General features: G+C 46.1%; 1 protein-coding gene across 1 annotated transcript; it reads right to left on the reverse strand.

Moving 5' to 3' along the window:
• Positions 1 to 1,525: 1,525 nt before the first annotated feature.
• Positions 1,526 to 14,540, reverse strand: LOC135512770 (cyclic AMP-responsive element-binding protein 3-like protein 3-B). The gene is made up of 10 exons (XM_064935130.1): positions 14,365 to 14,540; positions 13,819 to 13,932; positions 13,389 to 13,632; positions 12,977 to 13,110; positions 12,460 to 12,570; positions 12,242 to 12,348; positions 5,447 to 5,515; positions 5,266 to 5,350; positions 3,536 to 3,632; positions 1,526 to 2,279 (listed from the first exon to the last, which is right to left on the reverse strand). Exons 1-10 carry the CDS (start codon positions 14,386 to 14,388, stop codon positions 1,954 to 1,956), a joined length of 1,311 nt encoding a protein of 436 aa, XP_064791202.1. The 5' UTR covers positions 14,389 to 14,540; the 3' UTR covers positions 1,526 to 1,953.
• Positions 14,541 to 27,006: the final 12,466 nt, after the last annotated feature.

Here is a 27,006-nt window from a genome sequence, read left to right on the forward strand (position 1 = left end):
ACACACACACACACACAAACTCTTACCTCATAACACACACAAACTCCTACAGTACCTCATAACACTCCCTTCCAAATAACCACATATATGCACGCACACTCATGCACACAGACAACGTCCAGAGTCTCCAGACACCTGTCATTTATGTCAACCTCGGTTAAATGAGCACCATTGTTATGAAGGTTGGTATTTATGCTGATTCACCAGCTATTTGTCAGCTAGACACAATTCACTTGAAACAGAACAGCACCTCCACCTCTCCACAGCCTATCCCCAAACCCTGTGATGTTGAGTGTGTCAGAAATTGGCAGGCTAGCCAGACTGTCAGAATTTGATATGAAATGTTAGATCAAATTGGGGACCAAGAAGCACTGGAGCGAGAACACTTTTATTCACTCACTAGCTGATGGGGTACTATTGGGGTTTGGATGTTCTATTGACAAGCCAATGAGGCGGGGGTGGACTAGGAGTGTCACACTCACAGACAAGTAAACAAACTTGCTGTGGGGATGTCATGGTTTGATAGAGCATTGAGCAAGAGCATTGATTTGTGTATTTTGCCAGTGGAAGGTTATCGTAACTCTGCAATACCTTTGACCTAGTTAACTTTGTCTCATTCTTTCTGTCTAAATCCTGTCGTTTCAGACATCAAACCCACTGTAAATATGCCACTGAGATATTTAGATTGTGTCAGCTTTTCAGGCACCATCTTGGGAAATCTTGTACTTTTTCTCTTGAACCACTTTTGAAATATTAAATCCTTGAGAGTTTATTGACGCACCCATGCATCAATCTAAGTAACAGAATAATACAAATCTCCATCAGAATCTGTCAGTTTAAGCTGGAGATATCTTCTTTTTTTTGCATGGGCTTCTTCTCCATCCACTGTATCTGCTGTGTTTGTCAGACCATGAGACATCCAGGAAATCGTCCTTCTCACGAAAACGTCTGTAGTGTCCGGATGGTTTGGCCAACAAACTATTATGACCACTCTCACGAACACAACTGTTCTCAATTTTGCTCTATGACCACCACAAGTGTCATGGGACTCGTCTGAAGATAACACATACAAACGGATGGAGGTATGGAGGTAGTTTTATAAAATAATTTTAAAAAGAAGGTGTTAAATATGTGTAAAAACTAAATATATATATATATATATATATATATCCTGAGCTTTCTTATATCTCCTAGAAATAGAACCAACACTACAAACCCTTATGATTTATTTTTTGACTGTCTTTTTTGCCATTTATGAATGTGTCATTGAATGCAATTCTATGGGCTATAGTAGTAAAGGCCAAATTCCATATTGGATGAAATCATTCAAAATAACAGGTTTTGATACCTAAAGGGGTCCTAAAATTCAAAATCAAATAGCTAAATGATCCATGGTATGACCATCTGAAACAATTCCATATGTTAGCTTAGTTCCCCTCCCCCAACAGCTTAGACTTTGAGACGCTAAAGGCACGAGCTACTGAATCTAATGAAACTACTCAGACATGCAGACAGCACTTAAACATTCTAAAGTTTGAGACAGTTTTATTAATTTGTAGCAAGATTGTCAATAAAGTTATTGCTTCGTAGTGTACATGCAAAATGAATCTCAAAATGGTTTGTAAAGCTCAAAATTGTACACACCATCACAGTTATGAAAAACAATAATTATTACCTTTCTCAAAATACACAAATCTACACTGTCAATGTTAAAACAGTCATGGAGGGGCAAGAGATGCATCAATTCATCTTGAAAACAATACAAAACAGTATAACAAACAAGAAAAAAGCATATACATAAAATATAAGAGGCAAAAGCAGGAATGATTTATTTCTTATTACCCTAACAGTGTAAAAAAGAGGCTTAGGTGTGTGCTACTCTATATTTCATCATGTGAATTGTGTGGAGATGGGAGCAGAGCAGAAGAATCCTGCTGGGAAAACTCTATCCAATCACATGTCATCAGCATGTGGGCGTAGTGTGGCTCTGCGGTGTGGATTCAAGGTCACTGTAGCTATGTGGCCGGTAATGGGGTCCCCGTGGAAATGGTCTTGCTCATCCAGGCTATTGTTGGGAGACATGGGGTCGAGATTGGACAGCCCCTGGCTGCCGTCACCGGTGCCCAGCTTACCCAGCAGAGAGGTCATCTCATTTACCCCCTGGTCTCCTGGGAAATGGTGGTGCGGAGACTTGGGCTCGTCGTCTGCAGTATGATACGGCTGGTCAATAACATGCAGCACTCTGGAAGACTGGAGGTTGTGCAGGGATCGTGACTGTACTGCAGGGGGAGGAGGGGACACAGGTTACAGGTGAGTAAGCAGCTCAACACATATTGATTCCAGTCATTAAATGGTGAACTAATGTCACACATACTACATCCCCAGTCCAACTTTAAGTTGTTAGACTGTAAGCCACCTTTTAAAAAACGTGTACCCTGGCTTTTGGTTGTACAGTTAACCAAAGACATCTACTGTAAAAATAGATTCCACTCACAGAGCTGACAGACCATCAGTTAAGATGAATAATTACATTTAAGTCATTCACTATCTTAAAACATTATGAGACCATGAGATATCTTTGAGATCCCTTTCATATTGTATCCAACAATTCCTATACTCTTAGAAAAAACTTCTGCTGTCCCCTTAGGAGAACCCTTTTTGGTTGCAGGCAGAACCATTTTGGGTTCCCTCTGTAGAAAAAGGGTTCTTTCTGCAACCAAAAAGGGTTCTTCAAAGGATTATCCTATGGGGACAGCCGAAGAACCCTTTAAGGTTCTAGATCGCACCCTTGTTTTTTTCTTTTCTTTTTTACCTTTTTTCTACCCAATTTTGTGATATCCAATTGGTAGTTACAGTCTTGTCCCATCGCTGCAACTCCTGTACGGACTCGGGAAGAGGCGAAGGTCTCGAGCCGTGTGTCCTCCGAAACATGACCCTGCCAAGCACTGCTTCTTGACACACTGCTTGCTTAACCCGGAAGCCAGCCGCAACAATGTGTCAGAGGAAACACCGTACAGCTGGCGACCGGAGTCAGCTTGCAGGCACCTGGCCCGCCACAAGGAGTCGCTAGAGTACGATGGGATAAGGAAATCCCGGCCGGCCAAACCTTCCCCTAAACCGGACATTGCTGGGCCAATTGTGTGCCACCTCATGGGTCTCCTGGTCACGGCCGGCTGTGACACAGCCTGAGATTGAACACAATCAAATACTGCAATGCAATGCCTTAGACCGCTGCGCCACTCGGGAGGCCAGCACCTTTTTTTTCTAAGAGTGTACAACTGTTGAAAGGAGACTGTTAGTCAGACAAGCTGATGAGAATAGGGATTAGGGTTGCCGGCTCAGCTCTTGATTTGAAATATGGGGTTCTGGTGGACCGTCGTGCTCTGCAGGTGAGTTGTTATAGCAGCAGCGCCGTAGCAGCGTCTGGCACTATGAGAGGAGCTCTAGTCTAATCAGCTCTCCAGCTGTGATGTGAGGCAGGAGGTACGGGGTGGCGGGGCGAGGTTTGGCCGGGCAGTACAGGAGGCTGACTCACCTCTCACTGGGCTGAAGTCCCCTCCTTGGCTGACCTTGGGCTCAGAGAAAGGTTTCAGGTTTGGGAAGAGGATGAGGGAGAAGGACAGGAGCAGCACCTGGGGTAAAAGGAAAAGTGAAAAAGTGATCATTTGTACTTTGCCACAACCAACAAAGTTTTGCGGTTTAGGAGAGCTTCCAATCCCCAGTAGAGCTCCAGATTTCAAAAGGCTTTACGGCGAAAGCATACCATGCGATTATCTGATGACAGCGCCCTGCTTACAAAAGCATACAAACATTTTACAACCAAGTAAAGGAATTACAAAGTTAGAAATAGCGATAAAATTAATCACTTACATTTGAAGATCTTCATGTAGTTGCAGTCACAAGAGTCCCAGCTAGACAATAAATGTTTGTTTTGTTCGATAAAGTCCCTCTTTATATCTCAAAACCCAGTTTTGTTGGCGCGTTTTGTTCAGTAATCGACTGGCTCAAAGGCGGTCAAATCATGCAGACATATACATCCTAATAGTACCGGTAAAGTTCATGGAAACATGTCAAACGATGTTTATAATTAATCTTCAGGTTGTCAATTGTCTAAATAATCAATAGTATTTCAACTGGACAATAACGTATTCAATAGACAGGAAAAACAACGAAGGGCGTGCAGTCGGTCATGCGTGTAAACCAGCACTGCATGATTTTACAGTTCACTGACAGAAAGGTCTCATTCTTCTTTATTTTTCAGAAAACAAGCCTGAAACAATGTCTAAAGACTGTTAACATCTAGTGGAAGCCATAGGAACTACAATCCGAGTCCTAACCCATTAGATACTCTATAGGCATTCAATTGAAAATACCCACATCAAAAACATCCCACTTCCTGGATGGATTTCCCTCACGTTTTCGCATGCCATATCAGTTCTGTTATACTCACAGACATTATTTCAACAGTTTTGGAAACTGTGTTGTTTTCTAAAACACTATAAAGTGTTTTCTATCCAAATCTACCAATTATATGCATATCCTAGCTTCTGGGCCTGAGTAACAGGCAGTTTACTTTGGGCACACTTCTCATCCAAACGTCGAAATACTGCCCCCAAGCCATAAGAAGTTTTAAAGTACAAGGCATTAGAAGAGACACAAACTCATTAATATTCATATTTGGATTTACAAAGTCTAATTTCTGTTGGCACTGATGTGGTTTTAGTTGATCTGTCCAATTATATCATAGACAGGCGAATCAATGGTGTGTCTCTCTTGAGTGTATCTCTCTGTGTATATTTCACTCTATATGTCTGGCATACACCTTTTTATTTCATTTTGTCATTTTTTCAGAGGGGGGGGGGGTTACAGGTACAAAACAATCAAATAAATGCGTACAAAGATAGCCCCCAACCCAACGCCCACATCCTCCCAACCCACCAGTACCACCCCTTCCCAGTGGGTCTGAAAGCAAAGGACAAAATCTAAATATATACAGTATATATATTGGTTTGTATGTGTGGGGCTTTAACGAGATTGTTCTTTTCAGAGTCAGGTATATTTGTCCAGGTCTCACTTGATCCTTGAATAGCACCATTCATTCTCACTGTTGATAATTCTAATGGTATAACTTCTAACAGTAACTGTATCCCCTGGTTAAATGGGAAAGAGTGAGGTGGTTGCATCTTTCCACCTGTCTGTCTCTAATCCCATATGGTGTATGAGCTGATCTAGTGAACTGTTTCTAAAAGTGACACTTCTGCTTACCAGAACACAGGTCCCAGCCTGGGCAGCCTTTTTGGAGCCATTCATTACCAGAGTCTGCATCCTACGCAGCTGCTCCATCAGAGACCTGGGAGACACAGAGGCTCAATTAGAAAACGTTGCCACCGGGTGTACGGAGGCAGAAACAGAGCAGGGAAAGCAGATTAGTGTGGAGGTTCCTCACGTGTTGCATTTCTCCAACTGGAACACCTTCCTCTGCAGCTCCTGGTTGTGTGTGTTGCAGGCAGTCATCCTGGAAGAGGAACAACAAGGGAATTTCCCAGATGAGACTGACAAGCTGTTGCTGCTCGATCAGTCCAAGAAAAACACCATCCTGCTACAGTATGACTCACCAGTATGCGAGAAACACTTTGGTATAATCAAATCATACTGTGACACTCAATGACACACAATGGGCCCTATGCCGTTTCTTTGCACCACAAAACTCACACACTGTTTCTTAAATGTTTTGTGCTCAGCACCATGAGACCAGCACTGGGCAAGTTTCATGTCTGCTGAGGGCAAACTTGAAAGTTGTGAAAATTCCAACATGCGTTTACTGTGAACAATGAGGCTGTACCCACTTAAGTTACAGTTTTAACAGTGGCCAAGTAGGCTACTGTGGCTATTTGATCATAACGTAGGCCTAACAGAGTGACTGGCCTTAAACAATGGAATGTCACTCTAACTTTTTTTAAATAGAAATAGCTGTTCTATCGTTCAGCCTACAGTAGCAGCTAATGTGTGGTGTTCATGAGACGTTTGAAAAAAATCATGCAGAGCTTGACATTAACCTGTTTATCCACTTGTCCTTTAGATAAGGAAGTGATTAAAAATGTTGTTGTGTTGTTTGATGCAAGAAACCACTTAACAAAATAAAATGCATTATTAGTTCCATACTATTATTACAGAGAATTAAACACATTATGCTACTCTCTGCTTATTGGCTACTTAGCTTACTCAAGCCTATCTCAAAATATAACACTGACCCTTTAAGACAAAAAAAGCCATTTTCATGACTTGCGTTTCATAGACATCTAGAAATGTACATGTTTTGTGCTCTTGTAGGAAACTATCACTCCCCCATTGCTAACTACAAATTATCCATAACTGGGCTAATAACTCACTGCCGAGCAAAGGATATGAACACATGTGCAAAGGTGGGTACATGCAGCTCTCGCTTTGATCTCAAAACAAGCTTATCTAACCACAACCGCTCATGGTGTAAACACAGTCCAGTTCAAAGTGAATGGCACAGATCCATATATGGCAACGGTCTATTTGCATATAGGCCTACTGCAGCTCTGATTGGTTATGCCGCACAGTTCTGGGTAGAATCCTACTCTGATTCGTTCTGCCAACAACAAAATCTCTTGCATATTCAGTTTTGCATACTGTCAGGATTTGGCCAGGGTTGTTCCGGGTTTTGGTCACTAGATGCCCCCATTGTGCTTTTTGACCTTATGTTTTTTCCCTTGTTCCCCATTATTATTTGCACCTGTACCTCGTTTTACCCTGATTGTATTTAAACCCTTAGTTTCCCTCAGTTCTGTGCTCTGTGTTTGTATGTTAGCACCCAGCCCTAGTGTTCTGTGTTTTCCTGTCGATTCCGGTGGATGCTCTTGTGGAATTCTGTTTTTGTTTTTTGAGTGTCTCTTGAGGCTTTTTTGTGCTATTCCTACCACCTTTTGGATTTGCCATTTTTGTATTTAAGGACTTCTCCTTTTTACTTTATTAAATACACCGTCTTAAGTACTGCTGTGTCTGCCTCATCTTCTGGGTTCTGCTGACTATTCGTGGCTCAGTTGGTTAAGTGACTGTTTCTCACTCCGGAGACCCAGGTTCGTTACCGGGTCCTGACAGAAACACAGAGCCAAAAATGAACCCAGAGGCAGCCAGTTCCCAGGACCTTTTGCCATGCTGTCCCACCACCAGGAGACTGTCCAACGTCACGAAGCCGCCCTGGTTCAGCAAGAGGCCTTAATGGCTAGACATTCTCATCTTCTGTCGGAGATGCTGACTTCCATTAAGCAAATATCTGATCGTCTTACCCCGGCAACAGTTCCCGTCCCAGTACCTCAGATTCACGTACCCATGGCAGTTAATCCCCTGGCTGAACCTCGTCTTCCACCTCCCCAACGGTTCTCAGGTGATCCAAGTGCTTGTAAAGGGTTTCTCACCCAATGTTCTCTCTCCTTTGAGCTACAACCCTCGTCGTTTCCCACCGACCGGTCTAAGATCGCTTATATCATCACCCTGCTGTCGGAAAAAGCCCTGGCCTGGGCTACTGCTGTGTGGGATGCCCATAGTTCCTGCTGTGCCAGCTACTCTGCCTTTGCTGAGGAATTCAAACGAGTGTTTCAAGGCCCAAGCAGTGGTTCTGACTCAGCCAAACAGCTCCTGACTCTCCACCAAGGTTGGCGCAGCGTGACGGACTATGCCATCCAGTTCCGCACGGTGGCAGCAGCAAGTGGCTGGAACAACGAGGCGCTCACGGTGTGCTTTCTGAAAGGCCTTTCCGACACTATCCAAGATGAACTGGCCACTCGGGAACCACCGGACAATCTCGAGTCCCTGATCAAGTTGGCCTCACGCATTGACCAGCGTCTGAGAGAGAGAGAACTCAACCGTAGACCTCTAGCCCCTATCAGTCCCAGCTCCGAGTCCCCAACTTTATCCTCGCTGGCTCCATCGGAACCCATGCAGATTGGACGCATCTCCCAGGCTGAGAGAGACCGCCGGATGAGGGAGCGACGCTGTCTATATTGCGGCAAACCGGGCCATTTCCGTTCCACGTGTCCCGGGCTCCAGGGAAACGCTCTGTCCCGTACAGACCGGGGGAACTGTAACGGGAAACATAACCTCCTCCCATCCGTCCAACTCCCGTCTGCTCATTCCAGTCACCCTCTCCTGGGACAACCACAAGCTTCACCTTCAAGCCTTGGTAGACTCTGGAGCCGCAGGTAACTTCATGGATGGTGTCTGGGCGAAGGAGAATGGCGTTCCCTCTGAACCTCTAAGTGAACCCATGAGGGTCACTACATTGGATGGAAGCCCTTTGGGATCTGGACTTGTCACTCATGTCACTACCTCCTTGCGACTTTCAGTTTCACAACACCAGGAATTGATGAACTTTCATTTGATCTCCTGTTCCGAGTTCCCTCTTGTCCTTGGATACCCCTGGCTTCACAGCCATAACCCTCACATCGACTGGTCTGTGGGCACTATCAAGCAGTGGGGTCCTACGTGCCAAGCTACTTGTATTTTCCAGAATTCCCCGAGTTCTACTCCCGAGTCTTTAGAATCCATCGACCTGACCCGAGTTCCCGAGTGTTACCATGACCTCAAACTGGTGTTTAGCAAACAGAGGGCCACCATGCTACCACCCCATAGACCTTACGATTGCCCCATCGACCTGTTTCCGGGCACTTGCCCCCCAGGGGTCGGATCTTTTCCCTATCTCCACCCGAACGAGCTGCTACGGATACCTACATCAAGGACGCTCTGGAAGCAGGCCTCATGCATCCATCCACCTCCCCGGCGGGAGCAGGGTTTTTCTTTGTGGCCAAGAAAGACGGTGGATTACGTCCTTGCATCGACTACCGGGGACTCAATGCCATAACCGTTCGTAACCGTTACCCGCTACCCCTTATGGCCACAGCCTTCGAGCTGCTCCAGGAAGCAGTTGTTTTCACTAAGCTTGACCTGCGGAACGCATACCATCTTGTGCGGATCAGACCTGGTGACGAGTGGAAGACCGCTTTCAACACGCCTACTGGTCACTATGAATACTTGGTGATGCCCTTCGGCCTGACCAACGCCCCAGCGGTGTTCCAAGCGCTCATAAACGATGTGCTTAGGGATATGCTTAACATATTTGTGTTCGTTTACTTGGATGACATCCTCATCTTTTCGAGCTCCCTTCAAGAACACACTAAGCATGTCAGACAAGTACTCAAACGCCTCCTGGACAGCCATCTGTACGTTAAGCCGGAAAAATGTGAATTCCATTCATCCCGAGTACAATTCCTGGGATTTGTAGTGGAACCCGGTCGAGTCCAAATGGACCCCAGGAAGGTAGGGGCGGTAGCGAATTGGCCCACCCCAAATCTGTTAAGGAAGTTCAGCGTTTCCTGGGCTTCACAAACTTTTACCGCAAGTTCATCAAGAACTTCAGCTTGGTGGCAGCCCCTCTCTCAGCTTTAACCAAGGGTGGCAATGCAAGGTTTTTGTGGGGAAAAGAAGCTGAGACGGCCTTCCAAGGACTCAAGCAGCGCGTTCTCTCTGCTCCCATCCTGATACTACCGACTACGGATGAACCATTTGTGGTGGAGGTAGATGCATCAGAGGTTGGTGTTGGAGCTGTCCTGTCTCAGAGGGGTGAAGACAAGAAGCTTCATCCGTGCGCTTTCTTCTCACACCGGCTTACCCCGACTGAGAGGAACTACGATGTGGGGGATCGTGAACTCCTAGCGGTTAAGATGGCATTGAAGGAATGGAGACACTGGCTCGAGGGGGCTTCTCACCCGTTTCAAGTGCTTACGGACCACAAAAATCTGGAGTATATCCAGCAGGCGAAGCGGTTGAACTCTAGACAAGCTAGATGGTCTCTTTTCTTCAATCGATTCCAGTTTATCCTCACCTATCGGCCCGGGTCGAAGAATCTCAAACCGGATGCCCTGTCCCGAGTCTACGCTCCTGCCATTCGAGATGACACGGACATGCCTGTCCTTCCTGCTGCTAAGATTGTGGCTCCGATCTCGTGGCAAGTTGAGGATACCGTGAGACGTGCTCAAGCTAGCGAACCGGACCCGAAAGGAGGTCCTGCCAATCGGTTGTTTGTCCCCAAGGCAGTGAGGACTCAGGTCCTTCTGTGGGGGCACTCCTCTCGCCTCACCTGTCATCCGGGCGTAGGTCGCACCTTGGAGTTCATCCAGCGTAAGTTCTGGTGGCCTACCATAAGAGAAGACGTTGCCACTTTCGTCAATGCCTGTCCCGTGTGCTGCCAGGGCAAATCTTCTCACCTCCGCCCTCAAGGACTCCTTCACCCTTTACCTGTTCCCCACAGACCCTGGTCCCATATCTCATTGGACTTTATTACTGGACTTCCTCCATCGCATGGCAATACTACTATCCTAGTCATAATCGACAGGTTTTCAAAGGCGGCCAGGTTCGTCCCTCTGACTAAGTTACCTTCTGCCAAGGAAACGGCTGAGTTGGTAATTAATCATGTGTTCCGAGTCTCCGGCATTCCTCAAGATATGGTTTCTGACAGAGGTCCCCAGTTCGCCTCAAGGTTTTGGAAGGCCTTCTGCCAACTCATGGGGGCTTCTGCCAGTCTATCTTCAGGGTACCATCCGGAGTCCAACGGCCAAACAGAGAGGATGAATCAAGAGCTGGAAACCACCCTCCGATGTATGACTCGTGACAACCCGTCCACATGGTCATCCTTTATTGTTTGGGCCGAATACGCGCACAACACCTTGCGCTCCTCCTCCACTGGTATGTTCCCGCACGAGTGTCAGTTTGGCTATGCTCCTCCATTGTTCCCGGACCAGGAGGCAGAAGTCAGAGTGCCTTCAGCATTGAAGTTCGTCAGACGCTGTCGGCTTATGTGGAGGAAGACCCGTCTTAATCTTATGCGTTCCTCACAGAGGTACCAACAACAAGCCAACAGACGTCGCCGTCCCGGGCCTACCCTGCGCCCCGGCCAGAGAGTCTGGCTCTCCACAAGAAACTTACCTCTACGGGTGGAGTCTCGCAAGCTGTCCCAAAAATACATCGGTCCCTTCAAGGTTGCCAGGAGAGTTAACCCAGTTTCTTATCGCCTACACTTACCCAGATCCCTTAAGATTAATCCCACATTTCACATTTCATTGTTAAAACCTGTTGTTTTTTCTCCCCTTGTCCCGGCAGACGGACCTCCCCCTCCGCCTCGTGTCATTGGAGGCCAGCCGGCTTATACCGTCCATCGGATACTGGATTCCCGCCGGGTGCAGCGGTCCTGGCAGTATCTGGTGGACTGGGAAGGCTACGGTCCCGAGGAGCGCTCCTGGGTTCCTGCCAAAGACATCCTGGATCCTGACCTCATTCGTCAGTTCAGGGCCCTCCACCCTGAGAGAGCTGGTAGGAACGTCAGGAGCCGTTCCTAGGGGGGGATTCTGTCAGGATTTGGCCAGGGTTGTTCCGGGTTTTGGTCACTAGATGCCCCCATTGTGCTTTTTGACCTTATGTTTTTTCCCTTGTTCCCCATTATTATTTGCACCTGTACCTCGTTTACCCTGATTGTATTTAAACCCTTAGTTTCCCTCAGTTCTGTGCTCTGTGTTTGTATGTTAGCACCCAGCCCTAGTGTTCTGTGTTTTCCTGTCGATTCCGGTGGATGCTCTTGTGGAATTCTGTTTTTGTTTTTTGAGTGTCTCTTGAGGCTTTTTTGTGCTATTCCTACCACCTTTTGGATTTGCCATTTTTGTATTTAAGGACTTCTCCTTTTTACTTTATTAAATACACCGTCTTAAGTACTGCTGTGTCTGCCTCATCTTCTGGGTTCTGCTGACTATTCGTGGCTCAGTTGGTTAAGTGACTGTTTCTCACTCCGGAGACCCAGGTTCGTAACCGGGTCCTGACACATACTAAGTCTTGCATAGTTCGTTTTGTTCAGGACGTTGCATTGGAAGCGGCTAATATTGCATTGATTCAATCACAATTCCCACAGTAAAGGGAAACATTGATAGTGTTAACTAACAGGGAAAACTAGAAAGTTGAGTGACGTTCAATCTCGTGCTTCAATGCACGGGCTGATGCTTCTTCTGCACGGCCTGCACAGGAGCACAGCTGAGACATGTTCCAAATATCTTGTTAGTTTGTAGGAGTGCTTTATGCATTTTTGTCAGTTGTAGTCAGAGTTGGACACTTCTACTTTGACTTTAGGCCTGTGAGTCAATATCTTTTCCATTTATTTAGTGCCTATTGTCAGTACCTGCTCTCCAGACCATCAATATATTCCTTTTTCTTCTTCCTGCTCTCTTGGGCCGACTGCTTGTTCCGGATCTTTCTGCGAATTTTCTTCAGAATCCTCTCCTCATACTAATGGAAAACGACAAAGGAACAAAATATTTAGCATGTTTACACGCATTTTAAATCCTCAAGAACCTTAAGTTGTTCTGTGAAGCTGCAAAAGACTGCAAAAAGTTTGACCTTGGTGAGGGGTAGTTGGCTAGGCAGAGTCACCCCCTCCTTGGCCAGCAGCTTTTTCTCGTCCTCATTGAGAATCAACTCTTGGAAGGACTGCTGGGACTGCTGTGGGGGCTGGAAGTGAGACGGGAATGTTAATACAGTACATCATATGTAAAGCATCACAACCAGTGGCCTGAGTAGCAATGTGTTTTACAGAGTGAGTGGAAGGAGTGCAGAGAGGCAGGCAGCATAGCCCATTCCTCTCATCTCCTGCTTTCCTCACACCAGTTACATTACCGTGCTGAACTCATGCCCTGCTGTCTCTTTTAAGTGGATCTGTTTTTTCATGTTCTCCTCGGAACGTTTTAGAATGACTTTATCCATCTTACCTATTCCTCTCCACCCCAACACACTCGCCAACATACGAACAAGCCATTACAGACGCACTCATCCAAGCACTCACACACACACTTACTCGCATGCTAGCGCACATGCACACAGACACGCACACACACACATACCCTTTATCATCACTCACCGGCTCAGATGTACCAGAGAGCAGTAGCTCCTTGACAGTGAGGGGAAAGCTAGAGGTCAGCTGGGTTTTGTGTACATCAGAGGAACACTTTGTCCCACCAGTCCTTCCTGGGTAGAAGCCTGAGTCCCAGCCATCTGTAACCATACAGAGAGACAGGATGTGGCCAGACGTAAGGGCCATCATTTGTCTGTGTTTGTGTTGATACTGAGACAAAGGCAGGATTAGCCTAAAGATACAAACGAAAACTGTGTTGCTTTCAAAGGAGGAGCTTATAATGTTGGCATAAGCAATATTAATCACACATCTAACATAACGTAGCAAATTGTCTCTGTGTCACTTATGTAATGAATAACATGAAATGCTCTATATATTTGTATACTTTCTGTACTAATGTGTGCCATATATGTCCTACTGATATTAATGGAGAAGTCGGTGTCCAGGGCAGCCCTGGTGTGTGGCTGAGGGGGGAGGAAATGGGGCTCTGTGGGAGGACTCTCAGGGCGCTTGGGGCTGTCCATCTGATCAGAGTGGGGGTCCTCACTGATTCCACTGTCACTGGGAGAGGGAGACCATAGGGGTGACCCCGAAACCGAGTCACTGACACTCAGGAGGGTGTTCAAGAAGTCCTCGCCCTGGAGCTTTGTTGGACGCAGCATCTGCCAAATAACACACCAAATGTTCTAATTACTGTACAGCCGCACTGGAGAGAGTGGTTGAGAGAAGCAGGCTAGATATGGGGATCGTGGTAGACACGTGGTAGACACGTGGTAGACACAGCCAAGGTGAAAACGTCAAATCACGGCAGGGTAACATCAAAGAGCGAATGCTTTCACTCCACTCACGTTTGGCTTGTGAATAGGCCAGGCATGGTTCCCATGGTGTCCTATCTCCTCGTGACGGAGGATGCCATCGTTCTGATCAAACAGCAAATCAAGCAGCTCAATCCCGTCGCAACCCTGGAACAGAACAGGCCACTCAATGACATCATGTTACTCTATGTTTACAAATGAGAGATAACATACCAAGATACTTACAGGAAGGCTGTAAAAGCAATCATACTGAGGACTAGTAATGCTTTTTATTACCAATATCTCATGTCACTCTTATCTGACTTTTTAATCAGTTTTACCATGCCATTCAACACAGTAGACTTGAGTTAAAATCAATTCAATTGATCTAGTTTGTACTTTAAAAGATTGTCAGTCTATGTAGACCACACAAAACACCCACACGTATACACTCACCCACTCACTGGCAGGTAGATCTACTGCGTCTTAAGAACTTTGTTAGATGGCACATATAACCTTGGCTGCCCTAATAACATAAACTGCTAACCTACTTATCCAGGACATAGTAAAACACAGAAACGAACACATAGTCCGTGTTACCTGGTCTGAGTAGTGGTCCATCATTTCAGAACTAGGGTGGAACAGGGAGGAACTCCCCAAAACAAGATAAATCCAGTAAAATGGTCAGTTTCCTTTGTTGTGAAGGAGCTCTGTTCCAGATGACCGTGTGTCTCTACTGTATCTCACTGCTCGTGTTCTGAGGTCCAAGGTTTAAACTCCAACAAAGCACATCCAGTCATCAATCCCAGGTCTGTCACCCCATTGGCCAGCATGTAAAGAGGAGATTTGATTGGCAGGGAAAGACTGACAACTGAGGCAAGTTTGACTGTCTAGAAAGGAAAGAACGTGGATGGATGAAAAGTTTATACTTTCCTTTCCTCTTGTTGTGTTTGATAGCAGATTGACAGGAGGAATGAGGGTTAACCTTTGACACGGTTTCTGTGTTGTTTGTTAATTCATAAAAGTAAGCAACACACTATGATGCCGTTTATCCATTTCAAACAATCCCCATAAAAATGAAAGAATGCTTTTATAATTAAATCTTTACTTTATAAATTTAAATCAAACAATACTTTCAAGTCTGAACAGAAAAAAAGCATGCCCTTATATCCTCTCACAATTCATAAAATATTTTGATGTAGATCTCCTGGAAGTTTCTGCATTTGTTTCCAGATATATTTGTCACGACTTCCGCCGAAGTCGGCTCCTCTCCTTGTTCGGTACAGCGTTCGGCGATCGACGTCACCGGCTTTCTAGCCATCACCGCTCCATTGTTCATATATCCATTTGTCTTGTCTTGTTTCCATACACACCTGGTTTTCATTTCCCCAATCAATCTACTTGTATTCAACCCTCTTTTTCCCATCATGTTTTGTGTGTAATTGTTTCATGTTATGTGGTGTTAGTTTACGCACTTTACTTTTATGTTCAGTTTTTTGAGCGCATTTGATTTATGTAGTGCTCTCGTTTTTTGGAACTTTAATAAAAGTGCGCCTGTTCATTATACTCTGCTCTCCTGCACCTGACTTCACCTCTAATACAGCATTGACAATATTTAGAAGACACCACCTGTTGTTATTACTGTGATTCTGTTATGCTTATGACTAATGCCTAGAATTGCAGCACAGGTATAAATTAAACAAAACAGAACATGGGAACATGTTTATGTTTGCTCTTTTCTAAAGTATGTTCAAACTTGTTCCCATTTTAGCTGCAATTATGACACATGCCACACCTATTGGTAGATGGGTACAAATGTCCCTTTCAGGTGAAGTTATTAATTACACTTTGGATAGTGTATCAATACACACAGTCACTCCAAAAATACAGGTGTCCTTCCTAACTTAGTTGCGGGAGAGGAAGGAAACTGCTCAAAGATTTCACCATGAGGCCAATGGCGACATTAAAAATGTTATAGTGTTTAATGGCTGTGATAGGAGAAAACTGAAGATGAATAAACAACATTGTAGTTACTCCACAATACGAACCTAATTGACAGAGTGAAAAGAAGGAAGCCTGTATAGAATAAAAAATATTCCAAAACATGCATCCTGTTTGCAGCAAGGCAAAGTAATACTGTAACAATACAGAGGCGGATGCAAGATGCAAGCAACGATGGTTTAATGAATATAGTTCACAGCAGCAACAGAACAGACAGACTGTACTCAGACGGAATCCGACCCAGGGACTCGGGCGCATCTTCCGATGATAGCGTGCTGAGAAAACCAGGGGAGTGTGTCTGGATGAGTAGGAAGGAGCACAGCAGATAATCCACACAAGAGAAGAGCACGGACACACAACACAACCTCAGGGAAGAAACAACGATCTGACAACAAGAAACACTGGTTATAGAAGGTTCCAGCTGGCGCAGACAATCAGGCCGAGATTGGGAACCACGCCCACACAAACACGGGAGGGAGAGAGAGAGAGAGAAAGAGCGAGGGAGGCAGTGGATTCATGAACCGTGACAATACCCCCCCACCCCTAGGAACGCCTCTTGGCGTTCCCAGGCGAATTTACCTGTCGATTGAAATCATCGATAAGGGAGTGATCCAGAATGTCCCTAGCAGGCACCCAACTTCTCTCCTCCGGGCCGTAACCCTCCCAGTCCACCAGGTACTGGAATCCGCGTCCCCTCCTTCTAGAGTCCAAAATACGATTGACAGAAAAGGTGGTCTCCCCATCAACCAGTCGTGGCGGCGGGGGAACCGGGACCGGCGGGTTAATGCGTGCCTGAAACACAGGTTTTATTTTAGACACATGAAAGGTAGGATGAATTCTCCTATACGCCGGAGGAAGCTTGAGCCGGACCGCCACCGGACTAATGATCCTGGTGACTTTGAACGGGCCGATAAATTTGGGGGCAAGCTTGTTCGAAACGGATCGGAGTGGAATGTTCTTAGTAGAAAGCCACACTCTTTGGCCAACGACGTATACCGGAGGCTTCGACCGGTGGCGATTGGCCTTAGCCTTGGTGCGCGCCCCCACCCGGAGAAGAGTCTCACGGGCTCTGCTCCATGCGTGACGGCACCTCTGGATGAAAGCGTGAGCGGAGGGAACAGTGACCTCGGACTCCGTACTGGGAAAGATAGGTGGCTGGTAACCTAAACTACACTCAAACGGAGAGAGACCCGTGGCTGCCACTGGCAACGAATTGTGAGCGTACTCAACCATAGAGAGTTGTTGACTCCAGGAAGAGGGATTCTTAGAAACCAAACATCGCAACACTCTCTCCAAATCTTGGTTGGCCCTCTCCGTTTGACCATTGCTCTGGGATGAAACCCTGAAGACAGGCTGACACTCGCTCCCAGTAACCTACAAAACTCTTGCCAAAACTTGGACACAAATTGGGGCTCCCGGTCAGAAACTACGTCCATCGGCAGGCCATGTAAGCGAAAGACGTGATCCACGACAGTTACCGCTGTCTCCTTGGCAGATGGTAATTTAGACAAGGGAATAAAATGAGCCGCCTTCGAGAACCGGTCCACCACGGTCAAAACAACCGTCTTGCCCTGGGAGGGCGGGAGGCCGGTAACAAAATCTAGCGCGATGTGGGACCAGGGTCTCGAAGGGACCGACAGCGGTTGGAGTAACCCATCTGGGGGTCGATTAGAAGTCTTCCCAGTGGCACAAACCGAGCAAGCCAAGACAAAACTGTGAATGTCACGAGCCATCAGTGGCCACCAAAAGCGTTGCTTCACCAAAAGCTAGTGCGGCTGACTCCTGGATGACACGCTACGTTGGAGCAGTGCCCCCACCGAATAACATCGGACCGACACCCCTCCGGCACAAACAACCGATTAGGCGGGCAACCGGGCGGAGGCGTTACCCCTTCTAAGGCCGTTTTGACCCTCGATTCAACCTCCCATGTGAGTGTGGAGACCACTAGGGTCCCGGGTAGGATGCACTCGGGAGTGGATGGGCGTTCGGAATGGTCAAAAATGCGAGAAAGGGAATCGGGTTTGACATTCTTGGAACCCGGGCGATACGAGAGAGAGAAGTCAAAACGTCCGAAAAAGAGTGCCCACCGCGCCTGCCTGGAGTTGAGTCGCTTGGCGGTTCTGATATATTCCAAATTCTTGTGATCGGTCCAAACTATAAAAGGTACCCCCGAACCCTCTAACCAATGGCGCCACTCCTCCAGTGCTAACTTCACTGCCAACAACTCTCTGTTGCCAATGTCGTAGTTGCGTTCCGCAGGTGATAACCGATGGGAAAGGAACGCGCAAGGGTGCATCTTGTCGTCAGAAGAGGAACGTTGGGAAAGTACCGCACCTACCCCCACCTCTGAAGCGTCCACCTCCACCACGAACTGACGTGAGGGATCGGGAGCTATGAGGATGGGAGCCGAAACAAAGCGGCTCTTGAGTTTGGCGAATGCAGCCTCGGCTGTATCGGACCACCTGAACGTCACTCTGGGGAGGTTAAGGCGGTAAGAGGAGCGACTATCTGGCTAAAGTTGCGAACGAAACGCCGGTAGAAATTGGTGAATCCCAGAAACCTCTGTAGGGCCTTACGGGAATCTGGGCTTGGCCAATCCACCACAGCCTTAACCTTGTCAGGATCCATGCGAATACCTTCAGTCGAGACGATGTAACCTAGGAATGGAACGGATTGTGCATGAAAAATGCATTTCTCCGCCTTGACAAAAAGTCCATTCTCCAACAACCTCTGAAGCACTCGTCTGACGTGCTGAACGTGTTCCTGGAGAGAAGAAGAAAAAATCAGTATGTCATCCAGGTAAACATATATGAACTGATCAATCATATCTCTCAGCACGTCATTGACGAGTGCCTGGAAAACCGCTGGGGAGTTGGATAGCCCAAAAGGCATGACCAAATATTCGAAGTGCCCTCTGGGGGTGTTAAACGCGGTCTTCCATTCGTCCCCCTCCCTTATGCGAACCAAATGATATGCATTACGTAAATCCAACTTAGTGAACACGGATGCTCCCTGTAACCTTTCAAAGGCTGAGGACATCAACGGTAAGGGATAGGTATTCTTCACTGTGATGTTATTCAACCCACGGTAATCAATGCAAGGACGCAGAGATCCGTCCTTCTTCCCCACAAAGAAGAACCCCGCCCCGCTGGAGAAGAGGAAGGACGAATGAATCCAGATGCCAGAGAACCAGAGATGTATCTCTCCATAGCCTCCCTCTCAGGAACAGAGAGTGAATATAACTTGCCTTTAGGCGGAGACTCACCTGGCAATAATTCAATTGCACAGTCATAGGGACGATGCGGAGGAAGAGAAGCAGCACGGGACTTACTGAACACCTCCTTCAGGTCAAGGTATTCAACGGGCACGTTAGACAAATCCACTGCCTCCTCTAGAAACACAGAATCAGACACAGACGAACAAGCAGACACTAAACAGGACTCAAGACACTTGTTACTCCACATGGATATAGAGTTATGACCCCAGTCAACTCTGGGGTTGTGTTGGGTGAGCCAAGGGTGGCCGAGAACTAATGGTGCAAGGGGTGAGTCCATGAGTAGGAATGATAGTGTCTCAGTGTGATTGCCAGAAGTGATGAGTGTGATAGGTTCAGTGGTGTGAGAAATGTTGGGGAGTTCTTGACCATTGAGAGCGTTGACGGATATCTTGTGCGTGAGTGAGGTGATAGGGATCTGGAGTTTGTGAGCGAGCTTGAAGTCCATGAAATTACCCTCTGCTCCTGAGTCCAGTAAGGCTTGGGTGTCGTGCGTGTGGGTGGCCCATCTTAGTCTTACCGGGAGGAGAGTAGATGATGAGGTCTTCTCTGTGGTGACACCACCCGATAGTAGCCTCATGTTTACTACCGGGCCTGATCTTTTACCGGGCAGGAGTGGATAAAGTGGCCCGCTCTACCACAGTAGAGACAGAGTCCTTGGGATCTCCGCCTCTCCCTCTCTTCCCGGGAGAGGCGAGCTCTTCCCAGCTGCATGGGTTTGTGAGCGGAGGCTGAACTGGCCGTGTTCCCGCTGCTGGCATGCCAGCCCTCCGTGTCATTATACGGTCTGTTAGGGCATGCTCGGTGGCCAATACGACTCAGACGAGCGTCAACCCTCAAGGCTAGTTCCACTAGTCCATTTAAACTCCTGGGAAGGTCCAGAACATAAATCTCCTTCTGGATCCGGTCCTCCAGTCCATGCAGGAACATGTCCCACTGCGCCTCCTCGTTCCACTGACACTCTGCGGCCAGAGTGCGGAATTGGATGGGGTATTCCGATACTGAACGGTCTCCTTGGCGAAGGTCAGCGAGTAGTCTGGCCGTCTCCCTACCCGCCACGGCCCGATTGAAGACCCTTCTCATCTCCTCGGAGAGTGTCTGGAAAGAGGTGCAGCATGGGTCCTGGTTCGCCCACACCGCCGTTCCCCAAAGAGCCGCTTTGCCTGATAGCAGTGTGAGTACAAATGCTACCTTAGACTGTTCACGGTTGAAGGTCCGTGGCTGCAATGAGAAATGCATGGAACATCTCGTAAGAAAAGCTCTGCAATAGTCAGGATCACCTGAATAACCCTCTGGTGTCGGTAGCCGTGGCTCTAGCTGGGAATCCGGCTCTGGCGGGGCGGGTTGAACTGCCGGTGTAGGTGGCGCAGCGGAACCCCTCAGATGTTACAATTGTTGGGTCAGCTGGGATACCTGCGTCGCAAGGGCTTGTACTGCCCGACCTGTGCTGGAGATGTTCTCCTCTTGTTGATCCATTCTCGTGATACTGCGGGAAATGAATTCGGTCAGACTCGTTGAACTCGCTGCATCCATGGTCTGGTCAGATCGTTCTGTAACAATACAGAGGCGGATGCAAGATGCAAGCAACGATGGTTTAATGAATATAGTTCACAGCAGCAACAGGACAGACAGACTGTACTCAGACGGACTCCGACCCAGGGACTCGGGCGCATCTTCCGATGATAGCGTGCTGAGAAAACCAGGGGAGTGTGTCCGGATGAGTAGGAAGGAGCACAGCAGATAATCCACACAAGAGAAGCGCACGGACACACGACACAACCTCAGGGAAGAAACAACGATCTGACAACAAGAAACACTGGTTACAGAACATATAAAGGGAAGATAAGTGGTTCCAGCTGGCGCAGACAATCAGGCCGAGATTGGGAACCACGCCCACACAAACACGGGAGGGAGAGAGAGAGAGAGAGAGAGAGAAAGAGAAAGAGAGAGGGAGGCAGTGGATTCATGAACCGTGACAAATACTGCAAAAAATGTGGCAAAGCAATGAACTTTTTGTCCTGAATACAAAGTGTTATGTTTGGGGCAAATCCAATACAACACATTACTGAGTACCACTCTTCCTGTTTTCATATGTTGTGGGTATGCTTGTAATCATAAAAAATTGTGGAGTTTTTCAGGATAAAAAAATAAACGGAATGGCGCAGAAATATTACAATTAAATACATTTTTTATCCCACTTTGTAACACAACAAAATGTGGAAAAAGTCAAGGGGTGTGAGTACTTCTCAAGGCCCTGACTATGCTCATAAAGCACACACAGCAGTGAAGCTATCCACCATTTATTCATGTTTCTCATAGACAGTTATACATGAAATTATGAGTTGTGAACTTCACAATTGTCAACTTCTAACTGTTCTATTATGTCCAAAAAACCTGACCCTTTTTTCTCTCTACCTAATCTCCTAGCTCACTGTATCATTTCAAATATCTGTTATTCTTTCCTTTCGTCTGTCTCTGTCCTGCTAGCTGTGTCTTCAGTTCAGTTTGCAACAGGATGACTGCCAATAACCATGATGGTCTTTATATTGTGGCAGGATTACGTTATCATTATTGCTCCTCTATCTGATGGGGAATGGGTCCAAAGGGCAAAACCCTGTTCTTAGCCTGCAAGTTGCGCTTGTACATTGTTACAACAGAATGAAAAAAAAACAATATATCACTACTCTCAGGCTCTGTGGCTTTGGGATTACCCTTACGGATATGGGGTTGATGTAACCGGTCATTGCTCCTACAAGCAAACGTTCACATGTTGTCTGTTTAAAGCATACATCCAATGGGTACAATACGGTCTGTGCAAATATTATTTTATAAAAAAAATATATAGACATCTTAAAATGTTGACACAAATAACTGTGAGTTAAAAGCAACTGCGAGTGTGAGTCAAAAGCAACATTGAGTGTGAGTCAAAAGCAACTGTGAGTGTGAGTCAAAAGCAAGTGGGTGTTCAATTGGCTGGATGTGAAGGACTGAATGACAATGTGAATGGAGCCTAAATAGAGATCATGAAAAATAACCTTGAGTGTGTGTTTGGTCTGAATAATACTTGAATGAAAGTAAAGCACTTAGCAGACTGAGTAAGAGTAGATTTCTGGGTGTAATCTTGGGCTTAAATGGCTTTGAATGGTCTTTGCACAATCATAGTCAGTCTGCGTTCAACTCCTCGCTCAGTCAGTGGGAGTCCAATACACATTGTGGGATTTCAATCACATTCAATGTTTTGAATAGCAGCATAAAGCACATTCCTTCATATTAACCAGATGTCTTTATCTCAGTGAAAGTAAATCTTGAAATATTCAAACGTTTGTCTGACTTTAGGCCTATTGATTCAAATCTAGAAGTCTAAGGAGTCGTAAAAGTTATTTAAAACTATGTCATGCTGCTAAAAACAGCTCTAAAAATATGAAATATGTCACTTTTCTCTGTAATGGGCTTTTGGGTATGGAACAGGACATTCTGTTATATAAATCCATGTCTTAAAGTACTATCATTAGATAATACCTTACGTAACAGCACAGACCGGTAGAGAGGTTGTACGGTACTTCAGAGACAGAGAGTTAGAATGCTGTGGAAACACTATAATGATGCAGAAAGAGGTCTGAACTCTTGGCAGAGGCACCACCTGCTGGAAGACTTGACAAAGTGACGTGGCAACTGGCAGTCATGCAATATTAACAATCAAATCAAATGTTCCATAGCTTTCACTTTACATGGGATAAATCACCAAATTCAAATTGTGTACTCTAATCTATTGCTTCCCTTTTCCAAATCAAATCAAATTCTATTTGTCACATGCTCCCGAATACAAGAGGTGTAGACCTTACAGTGAAATGCTTACTTACAAGCCCTTAACCACTGCATTACATCTACCCTGATATGCTGGTCTCAATCTAGAATTAATGGGAAAGATATGCACAACATGTTTTTTTTTAATGTGATTGAAGCCAAATGAGTTGAAAGAAATCAGGAATAAGTTTTATTTTATAGGGTTTTTGAGGAATGGCAAAAATGCAGTCCAACTTTTACTTGAGGTGAACTGTCCCATCTAGCCTAAAATAGGCTGCTTTTACACAGGTAGCCCAATTCTGATCTTTTTTTCACTAGTTGGTCAGTCAACCAATCAGATCTGCTCTGAAAAAGAGCTGCAGTGAAAAGATCTGATGTGATATGTCAACAGACCAATTAGTGAGAAATACAAAGATCAGAATTGGGCTGCCTGTGTAAACGCACCCGTAAAAGTGAAATTTTTATGGGTATAAGTTATACTTCTAAAAGGAACACTCAAAAGAAATTGTATTTGTCGCATGCGCCGAATACAACTGGTGTAGACTTAACAGTGAAATGCTTGCTTACGAGCCCTTCCCAAAGATGCAGAGCTGTAAAAATGTATAATGTACATGAAGGCAGGGTAAAGTGACTAGGCATCAGGATAGATCATAATAAGAGTAAAATTTTAATTCATACGAATATATTCAGTAATTATAATAACTAACATCCGATTTGGACCAAACTTTTTTCTAACAATGAGTGAGACATGAGGAACCCAAAGAAATTGTCAAAACCCACCCACGGACACCCCACACCCATCTAAACCCAACAATGAGTATATAGTATTAGTTCTCTATGTCTGACAAGTAGTATGGAACTGCCCTCAGAACAGCCTCAGCTCGTCTGGGCATGGACTCTATTAGGTGTCGGAAGCATTCCACAGGGATGCTGGCCCATGTTGACTCCAAAGCTTCCCACAGTTGTGTCAAGTTGGCTGGATGTCCTTTGGGTGGTGGACCATTCTTGAGACACTGTTTGGCCCTGTCCGGGGGTGTCCTTGGATGGGGCCACAGTGTCTCCTGACCCCTCCTGTCTCAGCCTCCAGTATTTATGCTGCAGTAGTTTATGTGTCGGGGGGCCAGGGTCAGTTTGTTTTATCTGGAGTACTTCTCCTGTCCTATTCGGTGTCCTGTGTGAATTTAAGTGTGCTCTCTCTAATTCTCTCTTTCTCTCTTTCTTTCTCTCTCTCGGAGGACCTGAGCCCTAGGACCATGCCTCAGGACTACCTGACATGATGACTCCTTGCTGTCCCCAGTCCACCTGGCCGTGCTGCTGCTCCAGTTTCAACTGTTCTGCCTTATTATTATTGGACCATGCTGGTCATTTATGAACATTTGAACATCTTGGCCATGTTCTGTTATAATCTCCACCCGGCACAGCCAGAAGAGGACTGGCCACCCCACATAGCTTGGTTCCTCTCTAGGTTTCTTCCTGGGTTTTGGCCTTTCTAGGGAGTTTTTCCTAGCCACCGTGCTTCTACTCCTGCATTGCTTGCTGTTTGGGGTTTTAGGTTGGGTTTCTGTACAGCACTTTGAGATATCAGCTGATGTACGAAGGGCTATGTAAATAAATTTGATTTGATTTGACACAGAGGAAACTGTTGAGCGTGAAAAATCCAGCAGCATTGCAGTTCTTGATACAAACTGGTGAACCTGGCACCTACTACCATACCCTGTTCAAAGGCACTTAAATCTATTGTCTTGCCCATTCACCCTCTGAATGGCACACATACACAATCCATGTCTCAATTGTCTAAAGGATTACAAATCTTCTCCCCTTAATCTACACTAATTGAAGTGGATTCAGCAAGAGACATCAATAAGGAATCATAGCTTTCACCTGGTCAGTCCTTGTCATGTTCTTAATATTTTGTGTACTTAGTGTATGGAATCTATTCTGATTTTTTATTTATTTTACCTATATTTAACCAGGCAAGTCAGTTAAGAACAAATTCTTATTTTCAATGATGGCCTGGGAACAGCGGGTTAACTGCCTGTTCAAGGGCAGAACGACAGATTTGTACCTTGTCAGCTCGGGGTTTGAACTCACAACCTTCTGGTTGCTAGTCCAACGCTCTAACCACTAGGCTACCCTGACTGATGTTGTGATGTTTTTTCCCCTGTTCAGTTCTCTGTGTGTGTGTGTGTGTGTGTGTGTGTGTGTGTGTGTGTGTGTGTGTGTGTGTGTGTGTGTGTGTGTGTGTGTGTGTGTGTGTGTGTGTGTGTGTGTGTGTGTGTGTGTGTGTGTGTGTGTGTGTGTGTGTGTGTGTGTGTGTGTGTGTGTGTGTGTGTGTGTGTGTGTGTTTATCTATTCTTGTGGGGACCATTTGTCAAGATTCTCTCGATGGCGTAGTTGTAGAACTTGAGTATCCGAGGGCCCATACCAAATCTATTCAGCCTCATGGGGGGGGGGGGGGGGTGCTGTCATGCCCTCTTCACAACTGTGCTGGTGTGTGTGGACCCTGTTCAGTCCTTAGTGGTGTGGACGCCAAGGAACTTGAAGCTCTCAACCCGCTCCACTTCAACCCTGTTGATGTGGATGGGGGTGTGCTCTCCCCTCTTTCTCCTGTCGTCCACGATCAGCTCCTTGGTCTTACTGATGTTGAACGAGAGGTTGTTGTCATGGCACCACACTGTCAAGTCTCTGACCTCCTCCCTGTAGGCTGTCTCATCGCCATCGGTGATCAGGCCTACCACCTTCATGTTGTCAACAAACTTGATGATGGTGTTGGAGTTGTGCGTGATCACGCAGTTGTGGGTGAATAGGGAGTATAAGAGGGGACTAAGCACACACCATTGAGGGGCCCCCTATTGAGGGTCAGTGTGGCGGAGGTGTTGTTGCCTACCCTCACCACCTGGGGCAGTCCCGTTAGGAAGTCCAGTTATAGAGGGAGGAGTTCAGTCCCAGGGTCCCCAGCTTGGTAATGAGTTTGGAGGAGACTATGGTGTTGAACACTGAGCTGTAGTCTATGAACAGAATTATCACAGTTATTTCCCCTTTTGGAGGTGGGAGAGGGAAGTATGAAGTGTAATTGAGATTGCGTCCTCTGTGGACCTGTTGGGGTGGTATGCGAATTTGAGTGAATACACTGAATCCACAACAAAATCGTAAGGGTTTTCGATCGATGTTGTTACGTGGGAGATCTGTTTGAAGTCTCTATTAAAATTGTGGATGTGTTGGATGAGGTGGCGTCGTAGAGAATAACGAGAAGTGGGCTTATTTTGCTTTTTGTGTGTCTCTATGGAACAGAAGGTGCGTGCTCCATGTCTCAAGACGATGTCAGAATAGAATGCGTCGTGTGGATCTTCGAAACAGGGCGCATACCAAGGGTGTTATCTTTGGGATGGCGCTAGAAGCAAATGCAAGGAAGCCCACTCTATCCATTCTATTGTTTTTTTGATGAAGAGTCTCTTCCTTCTCACGTGTATTTGGGTTACATGAGATTCCCTGGGAGAGCCTTTGTGCCCAAATCCATACAGTGTGATAAATGTAAATGATTTGGTCATGTGTCAAGTGTATTTAGATGCGAGGGGTATTATATGCTGGCTGAGCCTAAATGCTACAATTGTGGTGGTGAACATGTAGCCACATTTCTGAAGTGTCCTGTTCCAGTGAAGGAGACAGAGAAAGAAGAATAAGGGCTGTCCAGAATGTCTCCTATCCAGAGGCGTTGAGAACAGTGGAACAAAGGTGTGAAGTTTAAGAAGTTGTGGTAGTAGGAGTAGAGGCACAAAATGATATTCATTGTCAACAGAGGGATCCTGACATGTTGCATGTTAAGAATGTGGGCTTTGTAGTGTTTCTTACTTTGGTTGTCAACGCAAAAGGAGAGGAAATAGGAGAAAATAGGCATTATTGTGAGTGCGGCTGAGCGTTTTTGGGGACTCAGGGATTTTTGTTGCATTACAAGGAATCCTGTCGATACATGCTCCCTCCTCATAGGCACCAGAGCCTGGGTTTGAATGTGACTGAAGGAGTGGGATGGTTGTTTGATTTTTGTATTTTGTATTATGTTGCCCCTCCCTTCCCGCAATAGAATATTTTCTGTTTCAGTTCACCGTACAGTAGGTGGCGGCAATACACCAATAGGTGTAGTCGGTCATAAAACTTTAAAGAAGAAG

This window comes from Oncorhynchus masou, chromosome 24 (assembly GCF_036934945.1).
Source record: "Oncorhynchus masou masou isolate Uvic2021 chromosome 24, UVic_Omas_1.1, whole genome shotgun sequence".
Classification (NCBI taxonomy): Eukaryota; Metazoa; Chordata; class Actinopteri; order Salmoniformes; family Salmonidae; genus Oncorhynchus; species Oncorhynchus masou.